We start from the raw sequence: 19,601 nt of genomic DNA on the forward strand, positions 1-19,601 counted from the left end.
TTCTTAGATTAGCTAGTTATTAGTGTCTCATAAATTTAGCTGGAAAGGAAGTTCTAAATGTCCTTGGCACATGGAATCAAAGAATAAATGTTGGTTAGAGCAACTTGAAATTGAATCTAGCTCAACATCCTCATTTTTTTTTTTTGCAGATGAGGAAGCTGAACTAGAGGCTTATGCAATCCCCATTATTATAACAATGTTACTCTTGATTTATATGTACCGGGGATTCCAATGTTTACTGTTAGTGGTCTGCATATGGATAACAAAAGAATAATGCAATTGTATACTATTCATTCCTGCATTCAAGGGCATACTCCTGGTGAGCAGGGTTCATACCATTTATCTTTGTGCTCTAGTTAGTATCTGTTGTGGTTGGGAAATTGAATAAGATAATACCAGCAATGCATTTAGGATAGAGCCCAACACACTTTAAGAACTAAGTAAATGTTCTCATATTTGATTTTGTTACTTTGATTGCAATATGAGCATTCTTATTGTAGGATATTTATGTAAAGAAAATTCTTAATATTTGTTGATTTTAATTGCATTATACAACAGAATATAAAATTTTATGCCATTAAAACTCATTTATATTTGATCAATAAAATGAGAAGTGAAAAAGGAGAAATTAAAACTGACACCACAGAAATACAAAGGATCATAAGAGACTACTACAAGCAACTATATGCCAATAAAATGGAAAACCTAGAAGAAATGTACAAATTATTATAAATATACCACCTTCAAGACTGATAAAGGAAGGAATAGAAAATATAAATAGACCAATCACAAGCACTGAAATTAAAACTGTAATTTGAAATTTTCCAAAAAACAAAAGTCCAGGTCCAGATGGCTTCACAGGTGAATTCTGTCATGCATTTAGAGAAGGGTTGGTGCCTATTCTCCTGAAACTATTTTTAAAAACTGCAGAGGAAGGAATACTTCCAAGCTTATTCTATGAGGCCACCATCACTCTGATACCAAAACCAGACAAAGACCTCACAAAAAAAGAAAGAAAATCACAGGCAATATCATTTATGAACAGAGATATAAAAATTCTCAACAAAATATTAACAAACTTATACATTAAAAGGATCTTGCTATGATCAAGTGAGATTTATCCCAAGGATCCAAGGATTTTTTAATATAAGCAAATCAATCAGCATGATACACCACATTAACAAACTTAAAAATAAAAACCCTATGATCATCTCAATAGGTGCAGAAAAATATTTTGACAAAATTCAACACCCATTTCTGATAAAAACTCTCCAGAAAGTGGGCATAAAGGGAACCTAATTTAACATAATAAAAGCCGTATATGATAAACCCACAGCTGACATTATTCTCAGCAGTGAAAACACTAAAAAGTATTTCTGCTAAGATCAAGAAAAAGACAAGAATGTCTACTTTCACCACTTTTATTCAACATAGTTTGGGAAGTTCTAGTCATTGTAATAAGAGAAGAAAAATAAATAAAAGGAATCCAAAATGGAAAAAAAGTAAAACTGTTGCTGTTTGCAGATGACATGAAAATTGATACATAATACATAGAAAATACATAGAAAATTCTAAAGATGCTGTCAGAAAATACATAGAAAATTCTAAAGATGCTGTCAGAAAACTAATAGAGCTCATCAATGAATTCACTCAAGTTGCAGGATACACAATTAATACAAAGAAATCTCTTGCATCCCTATATACTAACAATGAAAAAATCATAAAGAGATATTAAGGAAACAATCTCATTTGTCATCAAATCAAAGAAAATAAAATACCTAGGAATAAACCTACTTAAGGAGACAAAAGACCTGTACTCTGAAAACTGTAAGACACTAATGAAGGAAACTGAGGATGATACAAACAAATGGAAAGGTATACCATGTTCTTGGATTGGAAGAATCAACATTGTCAAAATGAGTTTACTACCCAAGGCAATCCAGATTCAGTGCGATCCCTATTAAATTACCAATGGCATTTTTCACAGAACACAAACGAAAATTTGTTAAATTTATAGGAAAATACAAAAGACCCCAAATATACAAAGCAATCTTAAGAAAGAAAAGTGGAGCTGGAGGAATCGGAATCCCTGGTATCAGACTTACTACAATGCTGCAGTCATCAAAACAGTATGGTACTTGCACAAAAACAGAAAAATAGATCAGTGGAATAGCATAGAAAGCCCAGAAACAAATCTCTACATATATGGTCAATTCATCTATGAAAAAGGAGGCAAAATTATACAATGGAGAAAAGATATTCTCAGCAGTAAATGGTGCTGGGAAAACTGGCAGCTACATGCAAAAGAATGAAACTGGAACACTCTCTACCACCATACACAAAAAATAAACTCAAAATAGATTAAATACCTAAATGTAAAGCCAGTTACTATAAAACTCTTAGAGGAAAACATAGGCAAAACACTAAATAAATTGCAGCACTGTCTTTTTTGATCCACCTCCTAGAGTAATGAAAATATAAACAAAAATAAGCAAACAGGACCTAATTAAACTTAAAAGCTTTTGCACAGCAAAGCAAACCATAAACAAAATGAAAAGATGACCCACATACTGGGAGAAAGCATTTGCAAATAAAGCAACCAGCAAAGGATTAATCTTCCAAATATACAAACATCTCATACAGCTTTATATCTATATATATCTATACATCTATAGATATAGATATAATTAAAAAATGGTCAGAAGTCCAAGCAGACATTTTTCCAAAGAAGACAGATGGCCAATAAAGCACATGAAAAAGATGCTCATGGTCACTAATTATTAGAGAAATGCAAATCAAAACTACAATGAGTTGAGTCCCCTTCTTGGTTCAGCAGTTAATGAACCTAACTAGGATCCATGAGAATGAAGGTTTGATCCCTGGCCTTGCACAGTGGGTTAAGGATCCGGCATTGCCCTGATCTGTGGCATAGGTCAAAGACATGGCTCAGATCCTGTGTTGCTGTGGCTGTGGCATAGGCCAGCAACTACAGCTCAGATTTGACCCCTAGTCTGGGAATTTCCGTATGCTGTGGTTGTAGCTCTGAAAAGACAAAAAACCAAAAATTTACAGTTTTTTTATCAGCTTAAGGCACTTTTAGTAAATGGAGAGAGATGAAAGAACTCCCATTAGTTAAAAATTACTCAGAAAATGTCTTCTTAAGTACATGGAAAGTACATAGATCAATGATTCCTGATTCATAAAAATAATATTTCTAATGAAAATATAAAACCTTTCATAATATCAACTCAAGTTTACCTTTCCTTAGATAAAAACCAGACATAAGAACTGCATGACCATTGGAGTTTGGAGTCCATACCAACGGCCAAGGGCTGTAAATCCTAAAAGCAGAATGTGACTTCCTTTAGGAGATATTCCACAGAAAAAGAGAATCAAAACATTAAAAGAAATGAATCACAGTCTATTTTTTCTGAGGATTCCAACAATGTTATCAAAGATTTTTTTCCTCAAATCTTACAAGCTCTATAGCACCTTTCCCCCCTGCTATTTTGTATTATATAATTAGCATATAATTATGTGCTCTTTCACACTGGCAGGACTATTCTTTTATTAATGACTCTTTGAAGAGTTCTTTATTATTTATCTTTGAAAGTGAGTTTGAAATAAAAAGGCTTTCATGACTTTTTTTTTTCTTTTTAACTTGGTGTTCTTTAAAGTAATACAGTTGATGGGTACAGATGTTATATGGAGTCATAAGTTTCCACCTTTAAGGTGAGAAGTAGGGTTCAGGAAACAAATGTTGCATCCCCCTTTCTCTCCAGATTAAATGTTTGGGGTTATAAGAACATGTATGCAAAATATTGATGTTCTAACAAGGGCTGTCTATTCTGTGCCTTTTCCCTTGTTAGGACAAATAGAAAATGGGTTAGAATAATAAGCTTCCTAAATCTGTACAAAGACAGAAGGGGGATATAATTAGCATTTATGGAAAGTGCAATGTAAGTTCCAAATTAGTCTTAAATGAGGAATTCACCCAGCCCCTGATTGGTAGTCAGTTCTGGAAAGTACCATGCATCTCTGCTGAAGCCAAACAAGCCTCATTGCTGTTTTTGGCTGACTGCTTTTTTCCTAACATTAGGTTTACCAGAGCACTCCAGATTGGATATGGGTGATTATAAGGGAGGGGGTACATTATTGCAAATTTTAATCATTTCTCAAGCCATTTTGCTGGCAGTGATAATCATACAAGACTAGCAAATCTTGCACAAGGAAACCTAATGGCTTTTGGCTGCTGGCAGCTCTTTAGTTACTTTGTAGCCTCTTCCTGCTTAACTTCTAGACTTTCCAATTTGTGGCTTGGACCTGCCAAATCAGGGCTTCAGTGGCTTCTTGACTCGCCACAGCCATGGCCACCTTATTCTAGACCCAGAAGTGGACGATAATACCAATGATCCACCGTAATGATCAAATATCTTCTCAATAATATTGCTGCTCTTTATGTATGCCAGAACCTACCCCTCTCTGATACTTCTACTGTGGGCAAAGTGATATTGTGCCAGAACTATTCCATGAATTTTTCTTATCTCCTATACTGTTGGGACTATTTCAATAGAGGTGAGAGACAATAAAAATCTGATGACCTTGGAAACTTTTCTTCTTTGGGGCCTCAGGGAAAATCACCCAAATTGTTTTGTGAGCCAAACTAACATTCATAATTGAACATCATTTTGCCCAGCCATTTGAAATGACATCATACTCCCAAAGTCCTTTTGTTGAAAATTCTAAGTAGCTTCATTTTCACCAGCAATCTTTTTCCTTGAGAAGGAAAAAATAGTATTAAGTTGTTTTGATTGTACTCAAGAAGTTCCTTTTCTCAAGCTGCCTTGTCTTCTCTTACATAGAATGATTTTTTTTCTTTTTAAATGAGAATCACAGACTCTCAGAACTGGAAGAAATCTTAAAAATACCTTAATATGGAGTTCCTGTTGTGGCTCAGTGGGTTAAGAACCTAACATAGTGTCCATGAGGAGTTGAGTTCAATTCCTGGTCTTGCTCAGTAGGTTAAGGATCTGGCATTGCTGCAAGTTGCAGTATAGGTTGCAGATGTGGCTTAGATCTGGTGTTGCTGTGGCTGTGGCTTAGGCTGGCAGCTGCAGCTCCAATTTGATCCCTAGCCTGGGAACTTGCATATGCCACAGGTGCGACCCTGAAAAGACAAATAATAATAATAATAATAATAGTAATAATACTAACAGCCACTGTTTCATGAATCCTCTCCACAACATCTTCAAAGAGGTCTTCCAGTAATAGCTGTTATCCAGGGCAAAAGAGATGAAGGAAAAATAGGAAGGGCAGCCCACTATGGATGGGATAAGACCTTATAACTAAAACAAACTAGGAGATCTGGATGGGTCTTCCCTACTCTCGAGTTCTCAGTCTCTCATCCAGCTTGTTTAATTACATTATAAAGAATTTGTATAGCAGAGACTCAATTTTAAGTTTGGACTATAGAGAATATGGCCCAGCAGGGAGTCAACAACACTTCTAAAATGATATATTATTGAGAATTTAGGTCACATGGTCCTGACCTTTTCATTCCAATGATCCTAAAAGTTAATAATATTTTTAAAGGGCTACCTCTTATGAACAGAATTATAGAAAACATTCATCACTATTACTTAATAAGTTAAATAATATAGTACAAACTATAAATTAAGAGATTAGGTTCTGGAATGAAAATAATTTGAATCCTACCTTCCCAGTAATTAGTTATTATGGCCTTGGGAAGTCACTTAATATTTTGAAGCTTTGGTTTACTCAGCTCTAAAAATGAGATAATAATATTGCTTTCTTGGATGTTAATAGGATTAAATGAGCTAATTCACATGACGCACATTGCTCAGAATCTAATACATTTTTAAAGTTTTAAGTATCTAATACCTGTTAGTTCCCTCATGTCCACTGACATAATAAAAACATATGATTTAGATGTAAAAAACTCACTATTAAAAAAATTATCTCAGAACATTAAATCTTCAGGAATTTCCACGAGTGCTATTTTAGATCAAGGATTAATAGTGCTTGGAAAAAAATTTTTCATGCTATAAAAATCTTATAAGGAAATTTTATATTGCCAGAATGTTTTTAACAAATCAGTATGGATTATATCACATGCTAACTGAATAATACAATCGTTCTAAGTAACTGACCATGCACTCCACAGATATTGGAAAGGCTTGTCAGCATTGAACTAATGAGTTAGAGGCATGAATTATTGAAAAAATCTAAAGTTATTATTTATTAGAACCTTGGTTACTTCTGTGTATGTCAGAATAATCAATGTGTTAAAGATATTACTCCACATTATACACCTGATGGGATTTTAAAATAATCCTCTTGAATATCTCCAGACAAGGTGTTAAGAAAACTGCTAAGGGTTAAACAACATTATAAATTAAGTCTCTCATTTTATGTTACTTTTTATAAAACATTCTGTTCTAGTCCCCAATTATCCAGCTCTAATCAATAGTCATCTTTCCCCTCATAGCAAAAAGCAAAATAAGAAGAAACTTTCATTTGCCAATTCTGCAAAGAATTTAAACTCTGCCAGTCCAGAATATCCATGGAGGTAATTAGAAAATCAAAGAATAGAGCAATTATTTTTCACTCCTCTCCTATCCCCCAGAAATCAGGCCTTCAAAGCTGAAATATATCATTGTTTGAAGATCATTCTTTTTATATTGACTCTGAGATTTGGAAACTCCTCTCAGTAACCCATTGCAATGATTACAAATTTAATCATGAGAAAGCTATTTATTGATCCAGAAAGCAGAGAGATCAAAATAATTACTTTCAAAAAATGAAAGAATCTTAGTTGGGAAATATTTATTGAGTCATACATCAATTCTCTTTCTTCAGAATTTATTCAGATTAATGTCCTCCAGAGGGAGGTGGGGGTGGGGTCACCTTTAACTCGCATCCTCAGGAGGGTTCACATTACCGTCAATATCTCATGAAGGAACAAATAATATTTATGTATTAGGTAACACAGCAGTTGATGGCAATCTACAGAAGATGTTACTTTGAGTGAAAATAAAAATGTGCTATAAAAAAAATGAATTAGGGAGAAAATGGGAAACATGTACTATGGAAAACTATACCTTCTCCTCCTACCACCACCACGCCAAGATGTCACTGCACATGCTCCGTGATCTATTAATTGAGAGACTTTTTCCTTCCCAGACTGGCTGTCCACTTACCCTTGTTGTTTTCACTTTATTCCCAGAGGAACAGCTCCATCCTTTCCGATCTGGAAGAACTTTACATTCCTCTCCCTCAAGACACGGTTGCATATGGCACCACCATTTCTGTTCCACTATTGAAGCTACAGGAGATAGAAAAACCAATTCAATATTTTCTATTTGAGCTTATTAATTCTCTGGGGGCACATTTAAAAAGGAACAAAACCTATTTATTTTTCCCACCACTGGGTTGATTGGGTTTTGAAGCATGCTTCTTTTTTTTGTTGTGGTTGAAAGTGAATAAATCTATATTTTCTGACTAAAAAGATTTTTAAGAAGGTATATCTCATGTTAAATGTATAATGCCATATTGTTAATTATAAACACATTTTTTGGAAGGATTTTTCACGCAGACATATAGGCTTCATGGTAACTAATGTCTTGGAGAGGAACTGTGTGGATGTATGCATGTGCTAATTTACCTCAACACATAAGAAAATAAGTCCACAACCCATTTAGAGTCAGTATTTTAGAATCAATGTAATATTTCCTACAGGTAGACTAAAATTAGGAAGGCACTTAACATTTTATTTTTTACTGTGGTCAGTAACCATCATTACGAGGAATGTACAGTTAAAATATAAGCACTTAAATTATTACTTATGATAAAATCAATTATGTAGACCCATATAAATATTTATATCCCATTGTAATTAGGTGAATTTTCCATTAAAAAGTAGTATTTTGATGAATCGCTACAAAAATATTTCACATAAATTCTATCCACAACTATTCACTCATAGGTAGTGTTTATTTTTTCATTATTGAGAACCATCCATGGGTTTAGATACTCATACTATGTAATCATCTATTTTCATCTTTTCTTTGCCAGTTTACACACATATACACACACACACACACACACACGCCCTCCACTGGCAAATCAATATTTTGTGGTATCAAAGTAAGAAACACATGGACTTGTAACCTCATTATGATGCCTTTTGCTACAAAACTGCATACAGTCTCAGACCTCCTTCCAACAGATTTTCAATTTCAAAATGCCCTCCAAATGACCTCATATCAACCACATGGCTTATAGTGAGTCCTCCAGGATTGACCCCAGTCATCAGTATCACAGTGGAATTCTTCTTCTAAGCAGTCCCCAGCTGCACTATCACCAGAAGCAATGGAAGAAGCCTCACCATCCACACAAGATGGAGCAGCCCGTGTGGTGCCTGCCACCTGCCCAGGGAAGCAGGAGCACTTGACTGTTTGTGACCGTTCTTCTATCTTGTTCTTATTACAGCATCTGTGGAGTGCCACCACCTCACAAGTGCCCGTTTTAACATGGTGAGCTGCACAAACAAAAACAAAAGATGAGACAACATTGAGAAAGCTTTGGACACTTCCCCCTTCTTTTTAATTAGAAGCACATTAAATATAGCTCTATAACGGATCCGCCATGCATGAAACTAGAAATACAATGATGCTGACTCCATAATGTAGATTTGATTTCTTTTCTAAATGTAGTAGGACCATTTCTGTCAGTAAATGCTTGGTGAAGCAGGAACAATTAGTGACTAGATTAGAATGAGCTGTTACAACAGTCTGAAATATAGGGCCAATGTACAGTGCCATTAAAAATGTATTTTTCTGAATATAACTATTTTTAAACCTCTTCTTACATCTTTTTGTACAACAAGTTAATCAAGGTAAAGTAACCCCCTGGAAAAGATGCCCTCTCCTGAGGCTCAGGTTAGCCTTAAAAAGTGGATAGAGTTGAAATTGTTATATTCTTCTTCTAGGGGTGAGTGTAAGGGCCAGGTAGGTAACTTCTTTTCAGAAAGCAGGGAGGCCAAGGCTGGGAACCCACATCCTTCTACCCAATTTCCCTGCAAATGAAATAATCAATTGATTTTTAAAATTGCTGCCATTTACCCGAAAGTCCTATCCAGTCTCAGGACCCACAAATCATTCCTTTCAATTATGCCTAAGGGGACACCTGGCACCAAATGACAACAACCACAGCCGAAAATTGGATGGACTTAAGTCTGGCCTGGAAAACCCAGTCCACTAAACCAGGAGGCTCCCTTACCCATTTTGTTAACCTTGCAGGAAGGCTACTGAGCTGTTTCTGAGTGACTGAAATTTTTAGACCTTACTTATCATATTATGATAGGGTTCAAGTTTGCCTTCATTTGACGGGGGGGGGGGGGTTTCCTCCTTTGCATTTCTTCTTCAAAGTATTAACCCTACTGTGAAATAAGGCAAAAGTTTCATCTGCTAAAAATAAAAGCAGCTTAAAAATCAAACATTTGCTGAAACATTATGCTTTCTCAACCCTTAAAACACGTGAGTGATATAAAAACAGAGGTTTAAATAGAAAAGTAGGAGATCTGAAGTTGTTAACATATTGAAGCCCATTTTGTAAATGAGGTCAGTCCATCATGCAATCCCCTTAGAAATGAGGAACCACTGAGTGGTAACTCAGGTCAGATTGCTTAGATTTCTCTTGTAAGAGAAAACAAACCACACATATTGTCCACCCCATCCCTCCACGTGAGACCAGGAAACTCAGGTGTGACATACCACTCTGATACATAATCTTCAAAAGAACTTTCAAGAATCAGATACCATTTCTAATGTCACAAAGATTTTTCTGCCACAATAGAGATAAATGGGGATTTCTCTGTGTGTGATTCAAACTGCTATCTCTATGAAAACTAAAAATTTGAGAGCTAGACTGCTGTTCCTATCCTCTTGTGCTCTAGAAAATATTTTAGCTAAGGATGATTCCATTTGTTTTAATTTATTGAATTCTCTAGGTAACAGTATACCAGTCCGAGTTCTCGTCGTGGCTCAGCGGGTTAAGAACCCAACTAGTATCCATGATGATCCCTGGCTTCGCTCAGTGGGTTAAGGACCCGGCATTGCCATGAGCTGCAGTGTAGGTCGCAGATGCGGCTCAGATCCTACATTGCTATGGCTGAGGTGCAGAGCAGCAGTTGCAGCTCTGATTCATCCCCTAGCCAGGAACTTCTATATGTGGCAGGTGTGTCCCTAAAAAGGAAGAAAAAATAGTATACAAGTCAACATACTGCTTTCACTTAGTCACACGGTAATCAAGTTGATACCACCCGTTAGGCATGGTTCTGAGTACTGGGGATGCAATACTGTAGACCCTACCCTTGAAGAGCGCATATTCCTATGGAGAAAACAAACAATAAAACAGGTGTTAATAAATTAAGTAAGACAGTATTAGATTTTTCTAGCCCCTTGAAGGAGATGCAGTGATGTGACTGAAAGGAATCAGGCAGGGAGGGAAGACAGGTTTTTGTGAGAACCTCAGGGAAGATCTCTGAGGAGGTAACCTGAGTGAAGATATGAGTGATGAGAAGGAAGCCTCCATCGTCAAGAGCTAAAAAGGAAGAGCTGTCCAAAGAGAAGGAGCAGTAAGTGCCAAGGTTCCAACATGGAGAAGTGTGTGGTGTGTTCCCAGGATGCCAAGAGGACCAGCGTGGTTCAACACTGAGAGGCTGAGGACCGTGTGTCAGAAAGGTGGGAAGACAGGGTAGGGCTGCTGTGCCACGGCAAGGACAATGGATTTTACTCTCATTGCAAGGGAGAGCCTTGGGGGTTGGGGGATGCTGTCATCTCACTAATGCTTTAGAAGTTTTCTCAGGCTTCTCTCAGAGATGGGCTGAAGGAAGCAAGAGTTGACGCAGGGAGATCAGTCATGAAGGGGTTGCAGGGGTTCAGGTGATAAAGGGAAGAACTTAGACTAGACTAACAGCAACAGGGTGGGAAGAAGTAGCAGATGAGGGATATTTCAGCATAGAGTTTGTTTCCTTTGCTAATGGAATGTATGTGAGTTGTAAAGGAAAGAGGAATTAAGGATTATTCCTAACCTTGTCCAGAGGAATTGGAAGTTGGTGGTTCTGGAAGACATAAGAGCCCCAAGAAAGGAGAGTCTGGCAAAAGTTGGGTTGGGTCAGAGGTACTGTAGTGCTCTTTTGTCTGTGTTAAGGCTGAAGGAGATTCTTTTAAGACATCTGAGTTGAGATGTAAAGCCAGCAACATTTATGAAATGGCGCTTAGGGAAGAGATCTAGGCTGCAGATATACACTTAAGAGATCTTGGCTGATAGATGATATTCAAAGCCATAGACTGGACTAAATTACCATGGAAAGGCTACCATTAGAAAAGTAGGGAAACAATAGTCCAAAACTTAAATCTGGAATGGGGGAGACAGTAAAAAAAAAGACTGATAAGGAGCAACACATGAGGTTAAGAGAAAAACAGTAGGAGATAAAGGCATGGAAAACCAAAGAATAAAAGGTTTCAAGAGGAGGTATTGATCAGTTACGTCAAATGCTGCCGAAAGGTTTAATAAATGAAGCTAAATTGTCCACTAAAAAAAATATATGATATAGAAGTTAAAAACATAGCCACCAAAACCAGAGTAGGATTCAAATCTAAGCTCCTCCTAATAGCAATGTGACCTTGGCTAAATCACCAAATATCTCTAACTAGCATTTTTTCATTGTTTAGAACTTACAGCAGACACTCTTCTAAGTCTTAACTACAATAATTAGCATTTGATCTTCGTAAAAATCATTTTAGTGGCACGATAAAAAATAAAAGCATGATTAAAGTAAGTTTATTAGGGAATGAGATATAAAACTGTGCAATTATAAAAATTTCTTCCAAGAAGTTTTTCTGCGAAGGGAAGAAGGAAATGAAGTGATAGCTGGAATGAAGCAAAGGGTCAAGGAATGTTTTTTGTTTTAATGGATGCCATAAAAGCATGCTTGCTGGCTGGAATAATGCGGTAGAAAGAGAAACTGACAATATAAGAGAGAAAGTGGGTAATTAAAAAAAAGAACATTCTCAGAAGGAAATAAGGGGTTGGCACTGGATTGATGTGGAGACATTTAATCCATTTTAACAAGAATTGAAGGTGAGATATGAGAATAGAGTCAGGGAGGTGTCAGTGGATTAAATGGTGAGAAGATGATGCAGGTCATATCTGATTCCATCTCATTTTGCTGTGAAATATGAGAGATGTCTGAGTAGAAAAAAATATTCAATGTATCTTCCAAAGACCAAGAGTAGATTTACTGGGAAGGAGTAGTAGGGTTGCCTGGCAGGAGCTGGCCAATGCACACCGTGAGCTGTAGAGGACACAGTGGAATGAATGAAAAGGTGAGGTTACGGAGCAGAATGGAGATAAACGTCTGTCTGATGATAGATTATTTGGGATGCCTGGGCCTCAGATAGTGATTTAAAGAATCAGAGGTGTGAGTCATAATGAGATTTGTCCTGCAAGCCTTTGAATGGAAGCCAAGTTAGAGACAAGGCTTTTAGGGCTTCTTTAGATGGTGACCCTGCTGGCCAGAGCACTGAGCTGAGACAGATTCAGGGAGAGCTGGACAGGGCCTGGGCTTTCTTTTCCACAGACCCGCAGCAGCCAGAAGCACACAGCGAGGTTCCACTGGTCTCTCCCCCAAGAAGTGTTACCATATCAGCATCTACCACAGCGATTTTATCATCTTTGTTATAAGGAGATTTTATCACACCTTGGGAAAGAATGGACAGGTGAAAAATCTGCCTCTGGTTCCCCCTCCCAATGCCAATGTCAAGATTTATGTCTTTGTCTGACAAGAAAAATGGTCCACCCCATTAATTAAATTTAGATGTGGGGATGCGACTTGCTTTGACTAAGGAGATGAAAGCTAAAGTAACTTATGAGCAATAACAAAGGATATCAGTCTGAGTGGACAATTTAATAGCTAGGGTGTCGCTCACCAGATTTCTCCCCACCAGCCAGAGCAACCAATTACATTCTTGATAGCAGAGACTCTGTCAACCTGAGTCCCCAAGAAAAGACATGAAACAGAGTCCCCATCAACCATGATGGACTCTGTGAGTAAGAAAGAAACCTTAAGGTGTTACAAGCCCCCCAGATTTGGTGGGTCGCTTGTTACTGCCACAAAACTCAGCCTACCCCAACTATACAGCAGTACTTTCCATAGCTTCCTAGGTTGTTCAGTAAAATATATTTTTCCAAATGCCTTTGTTGGGGGATAAGTCAGTGAAGCATGATATCTCAAAGCCTGGATTATTCTAGCTTATCGAGTCAGTGCAGAAGGTATATAAGCAAAAAAATGTTATTTTGAAATTGATGTAATTCAAATGATTGTAAAGAGTTATTTTACAATTTGATAATTATGCTGGCTAAGTTCAGTATACTGGAGCTCTGGTGAAGAAAGTGTGCTTCTTTTTCTCTGAGGAGGATGGAGATGAAATGAGGCTCATATGGTAAATTGAAGGGTAAGAGGTGCACTGGGAAGGAGAGAGCCAAGGCGCCTTCAGAGAACATGGACTAAATGTTAAGGGATTAATAAAAAAAGGTGACCCAGAAGAGCCAGCCTCATAGACCTAAGGCTGCCCTGACCTTTGTCTGCACTGCCTGTGAATAAAATGCATAGCCACACAGGTTAAGTTTCCTTGGGAGAAATCAGATTTTGTGAAGAATCTCTATCATCCTTTGTTCTTCTTATTGAAATGGAAGTTGTAAAGCTTTTTGTAGGGGAATGGGAGTGGGATAATTTCTTTTTGAAATAGAAGAGATAATAGGTAGGTACGTAGGTAGGTGGATGTGGGTGTGTGAATGGATGGATGGATAATCCTAAGAGCAAAGAAGTTGAAAGCACGGGTAGGGAGAATATTGACTCTTCAATATTTTTATATATGTCAGTAAATATAAGTAAGACATCTCAAAACAGGGAATCTTCTAGCATAATTTAGTTCACCTAAGCATAGCATATGTATACACATAGGTATTTTTATTTGTTTGCTATGTATCTTAACTCCTTACTATAACCAAATTCTTAGAGACAAAGACCAATTTTTCATGTAAACTGCTCAGTATGTGCTATGTATTTAATAAATGGTAAACAAGCAATTTAAGAAGGTAAAACTAATTCCTGTGGTTTTCCTTTAAAAGGTTAATGAGACTGTAAAAAATTCAAGCAGTTACCAGAATTCTCTACACAGAGTCAGACAGAGCTCATGATAAACTAACCTAATCAACTATTAGGGCTTTCCAAATTAACAAAATAGGCTTCACAGACAATCAGTTAGCATCATACTAAAATGATGCAAGACCCCCTGGAGAAGACTTAAATGGAGAAAAGAACAAACAAACAATATTCTTCATGTCACAATCCCCAAGTCACAAAAGATAAATCAAAGCAACAGCAAAACACAACTTTCTGCTGTTTTTCCCTCCCTGGATGTGATAAACATAAAATGTTGTCTCTGACATTTCTGTAAAATGGTTCTAGAAACACATAGGTTTAATTATTAAGGAAACAGGAATACCAAGTCTTGCCCAGCTCAAATTATTGCCTTCTAAGGTTGTTACCCTTATGTTTCATTTAGAAAATAGGATATGGCCTATTTTCTAAACATGGCCTTAAAAGACTGCCTCTCAAATCATACCTTAAGATTCTTTTCTCTCTTTCTATTTTTTTTTTTTTTAAGGGCTGCACCTGTGGCATATGGAAGTTCTCAGGCTAGGGGTTGAATCAGAGGTGCAACTGCCAGGCTATAGCATAGCCACAGTAATATGGAATCCAAGCCACATCTATGAGCTACACTGCAGCTCAGGGCAACACTGGATCCTTAACCCACTGAGTGGGGGCAGGGATCGAACGCATCCTCATGGATTCTAGTTGGATCCGTTACTGTTGAGCCACAATGGACACTCAGTATATCTTAAGAGTCTTAAATGTTGGAGTTCCTCTTGTGGCTCAGTGGGTTAAGAATCTGGTGTTGTCATAAGCTGCAGCATTGGTCACAGATGTGGCTTGGATCTGACGTTGCTGTGGCCATGGCATAGGCCTGCAGCTGCAGCTTTGATTACACCCCTAGCCTGAGAACTTCCATATGCTGCAGGTGTGGCCATAAAAAGAAAAAAAAAAGATTCTTAAATGTTTTGCAAAATTACAATGATTGGAATATTCTGGCATAAGTCCTATAACAGCATTTTAGAAAAACCTTTGTTTCAAAGTGCTTTTTACCTTCTCCACAGGGAGAAAATCTGAATTAAATAGTGTTTGGTTTGTATCCATGCATAAGTTTTTTAAAAATTATATATGTATATACACACACAAACACATGCATACATATACACACATAGTTACATATAATACAGTTATATACACATGTTTATATATAGTTAATGTGGTCACATTTTATTCATCACCTATGAACCAACTATATATATATAAATATGAAAAATGGGTTCCTAGTAGAATAATATTTATGCAAATCATTTACTTTGAGTAGTAGTTGCTGGCCTTTGGTTAATAAAAGCACCAAGCTAGGCATATCACATTCTGTATCATAAGAATGATGCATTCACTCTGGAAACAATTTAAAGAATAGTAGAAATTGCTAACACCTATAGAGTATTCACCGTATGCCAAGCCTTATTCCATTTTATCATCTCAACAACCATTAAATAAGAAACAATGTTCATCCCCAATTTACAGACAAAGAAACTGACCTGCAGAAATGGTAAGGAAGCTGCCCAAGGTCAAACAGCTAGTACGAGACAAGACCAGAGATGAGAATTAAGGCAGTTGGCTTTCAGAAAACATGATCTTAATCACTATCATGCAATGCTTCTTCTGTAGAGCTCCACACATGTGCAGCAGACTACAGTTCCAGATGATGTAAAGGAGAGCAGCAAGTGTCTCACGGCCCCTACCTGCAATGCTTGGTAGCCTCGAAAGTATATGGGCTCCAGAACTGAAATACCTCACTGCAGGTCTACCCTGACCTATGCTATTCCTGAGTGAACGCTTAGGTCCATTCACCTTTCCAAGAACGTATATGTTCACCTCAAAATTGGCTCCACAGAATCCTTATAAAGACCAAATGAGATAAGGTATGTGAACCTGCTTTTAAATTGTACAGCATTGCTTAAATGCTCTTTTTAATTATTAACATAATATTAAAATGATACAACATATCGATTTAAAAAGATAGAGCTGTTAGAGAAAGGTCTATATTCTATAAAAGTTCTAATTTCATATTTCTAAAAAATCTATATATATATACTTAATCATGTTGACACGAGGGGCATTTAAAAAAAATTAATCTGACACAAGGTACAGAAGAGAGTAAATTTAGCATCGAGTTGTGAATTTGTTCCTACTTGGTTTCCTCTCCATTAGATTTCAGTTCTTATTTATATTCTGATTTGTCTCATTGATTCTGAAATTTTGTTTGTCTACATACACTTCTATTTAATAGTTTTACCCAGCTTGACTAGCTCCCCAGAGTCTGCATTACACCTTCTAAGCAGAAATAAAGCATCACCTGCATGCACCAATAGGCATCTGAAATGCAAGCTAGTTAGTGGATTTAGGTTGCTGTAAATCACTCTGAATGGAAAAAAAAATGTGCTGAAACAAAAACTTTGAGACAGCTAATTTCTCACTTTAAGTCATTTGAATGAAAAAAATAGGGCATATTTTTAGACTTTCATGCTGAGGCAATCTAATTAAAAGAAATGGTCATTTAAAAAGCTCAATGAAATTTCAAAAGTCCACAGAAATTATGAAGTCAAGATGCTCAGGGAGCAAGTAATCAAAAGCTCATGACATTTTTACAGAGCTGGTTTTCTAAGACTGCTCCAGTTTCACACAGAAAAAGCAAACTTATTGGAGAAAAAGTGATTGCCACTAAAGGATAGTAATTCCAATAACCATGCAGTCTCCATTAACAAAAGCAAACTCAGCCAGAGGATGTAGCAGCGTCTATTTTAAGAGAAAGAGGCAGAACAGAAGAAGCTTCACTCTTGGAAGAATTTTAGACTCATGGCCCCTCAGTTCAGTCAAGAACATCGTCTGTGTCCACGTTTTAAATGAGAAGTGATGCTGAGGAGGACAAACTTCAAGGAGCACTGGTCTCTCTCTCCAACAAGTTCTGCTTGTAAGGCCTGCTCTGAAAAAGAGGAACTGGACCAATCAAATCCATTTCTCTAGAAATGTGAACTAAAAGTCAGAGGACAGTTACATGGAAATGGCACTTCGACCCAGGGGTCATTTGGCATCAGGAGTCAGGTGTGGAGAGCTTTGGGCAAGGCTCATGGTGTTGAGAGACGGCAGGGGCTCAAAGGAGGTGGGTAGGAGTGGGACACAGAAAGAGCAAAGAGATAAGAAGGTAGGTAGTGCCACCATCTGCCCTGGTGTCTGCCTTTCCTGAGGTCTTCCTGTATTTTTTCCTGAATTCCTGAAATATTTCACTGAATAGGTTTCAGTGAGCCCCTTTTTGTCCTGAGGCAATTTGATGATGTGTCTGTTCTTGGACCCAAAAATACACAGGCTAGGAAATTTCTTTTTTTCTTTTTTTTTTTTTTTGCCTTTTCTAGGGCCGCTCCCCGCGGCATATGGAGGTTCCCAGGCTAGGGGTCTAACTGGAGCTGTAGCCACCGGCCTATGCCAGAGCCACACAGCCATGTGGGATCTGAGCCGCGTCTACAACCTACACCACAGCTCATGGCAATGCCAGATTGTTAACCCACTGAGCAAGGCCAGGGATCGAACCCACAACCTCATGGTTCCTAGTTGGATTTGTTAACCACTGCGCCATGACGGGAACTCTGGAAATTTCTTTTTTAATTAAAGTTACAAAAGCTAATTATCAATCAGAAGTATTCTCTACCCCTACTTTTAGGAGCAAAAGACAAGTATTCACCCTCCAAGTGAGATATGGGAAATTCATAACTCAACAGTCTCAATTTCTATATCCACCTTATAGTGAAAACTGGCATTTCAAAAGCTGACCATCGCTAATCGCTATGAGGGGGAGATGATCTGTAATATTCTTTGCAATGTTTCTAAAGGCAAATGTTTAAAAGTAGATCTCCTAATTCATCCCAACTTCCACCCCCAAAAGGTGAAGAACGAGAACATCCACAATTCCTAAACTCTATGAGAGTCACACTGTTCCTTTATGATTAATAATCTTCCTCTCGGGGTTCCTAGGAAGGAGGGCAGTGCAGCCCAAGTGCTTCTTGAGGAAAATCACACAGTGAGTAGAAAGAGCAATGAAAAGAAGGATGGGATTTTGTCCCTGAAGAGTGACATGCTGAGTCAGTCATTAAGGTCTCTGGGTCTCGTTTCTTATGTGCAAAATGAAAAAAAGCAGACTAATTTTAGAGTTTAAAGGTTCCTTCCAGTTCCAAAATGCTATGGCTTATGAAATGATTAAGTTTCATTACAATGGGTACAATATATTAGACCCATCAGAAAATGAAAGTCGAAGTAAAACAGATTTTTTTTAATTGCTTCAAACTGACAAATTAACTTCATTAAGTCACTGAACTTAATGAGAAACTGAGAAGAGAGTTTCTGAAATTTATATTTTGGATATAGTTCTTACTGTATGAAGCCATGAATTTTAACTGCACAGTACAATTCACTATAATACACTGCATCCACACTTTGCTTTAGCTACAAAATAGTTTGATTACTGTTGATTCCATGAGAGCAGTCAAGTCCAAAAGGTAATATACCACAGTGGTTGGGTGAAGAGTATGAAGTCAGATGGTCTAGTTTCAAGTCCTACCTTAAAAAAAGGGCATGCGGACAGACTGAACTTTGCAGAACAGATGCTGACTCACAGACATTGAAAAACTTATGGTCTCCGGAGGAGACACTTTGGGGGGCTGGGGGGATGTGCTTGGGTTATCGGATGGAAATTTGTGAAATTGGATTGTTATGATCATTATACAACTACAGATGTGATAAATTCACTTCAGTAATTTAAAAAAAAAAAAAAAAAAAGGGCATGCATCCCTCTCCTTTCCTCCCAAGTACACAACTTGATCACATTTTCTAGTCTCTCTTGCATGTGACACATGCAATAGGAGCAGAAGTCAGTTACACTTCTCCAAGACCAGGCCTATAAAAAGCTCCCACTCTGTCAGCCAGTCTCTCTCTTCCTCTTTCAGACAGATGTCAGTGCCAAAAGTGACCCCGAAGAGCCACTGTCAGCCTGCATCCCTGAATGAGGAGAGATCCACCTCCTGGTACTAACTGGATTCACATGCACAAGGGATAAATGTAGGCTGTGTTAAACCAATAAGATTTAGAAGTATATAGGTTACAGTAGCAAGTGTGAATTAATATGCAATTATATTCCTCGTAATGGACCTAGGAAGGAGTCAGGTACAATTCAAGAGTTTCATGAGAACAATTATGCAGTGAAAAAAAAAAAGAGCAATACAATAGGCCGAATGTTTGTGTCCCCCCCTTAAATTCTTATGTTGAAAAACCTAATGCCCAAGGGGATGGTATGAAGAGGTAGGACCTTTGG

The 19,601-nt window shown here is 37.4% G+C and overlaps 1 protein-coding gene across 3 annotated transcripts in view; it reads right to left on the reverse strand.

Moving 5' to 3' along the window:
• FAM19A2 (family with sequence similarity 19 member A2, C-C motif chemokine like) overlaps nucleotides 1-19,601 on the reverse strand; it is a 501,549-nt gene that overhangs the window by 45,863 nt on the left and 436,085 nt on the right. For all 3 annotated transcript variants that reach the window (XM_021091913.1, XM_021091914.1, XM_021091915.1), the window contains 2 exons: nucleotides 8,408-8,560; nucleotides 7,221-7,345 (listed from right to left, as the gene is read on the reverse strand). In XM_021091913.1, the coding sequence (XP_020947572.1) occupies nucleotides 7,221-7,345; nucleotides 8,408-8,560 (278 nt within the window). The remainder of the gene's footprint in view (nucleotides 1-7,220; nucleotides 7,346-8,407; nucleotides 8,561-19,601) is intronic.

This window comes from Sus scrofa, chromosome 5 (assembly GCF_000003025.6).
Source record: "Sus scrofa isolate TJ Tabasco breed Duroc chromosome 5, Sscrofa11.1, whole genome shotgun sequence".
NCBI lineage: Eukaryota > Metazoa > Chordata > Mammalia > Artiodactyla > Suidae > Sus > Sus scrofa.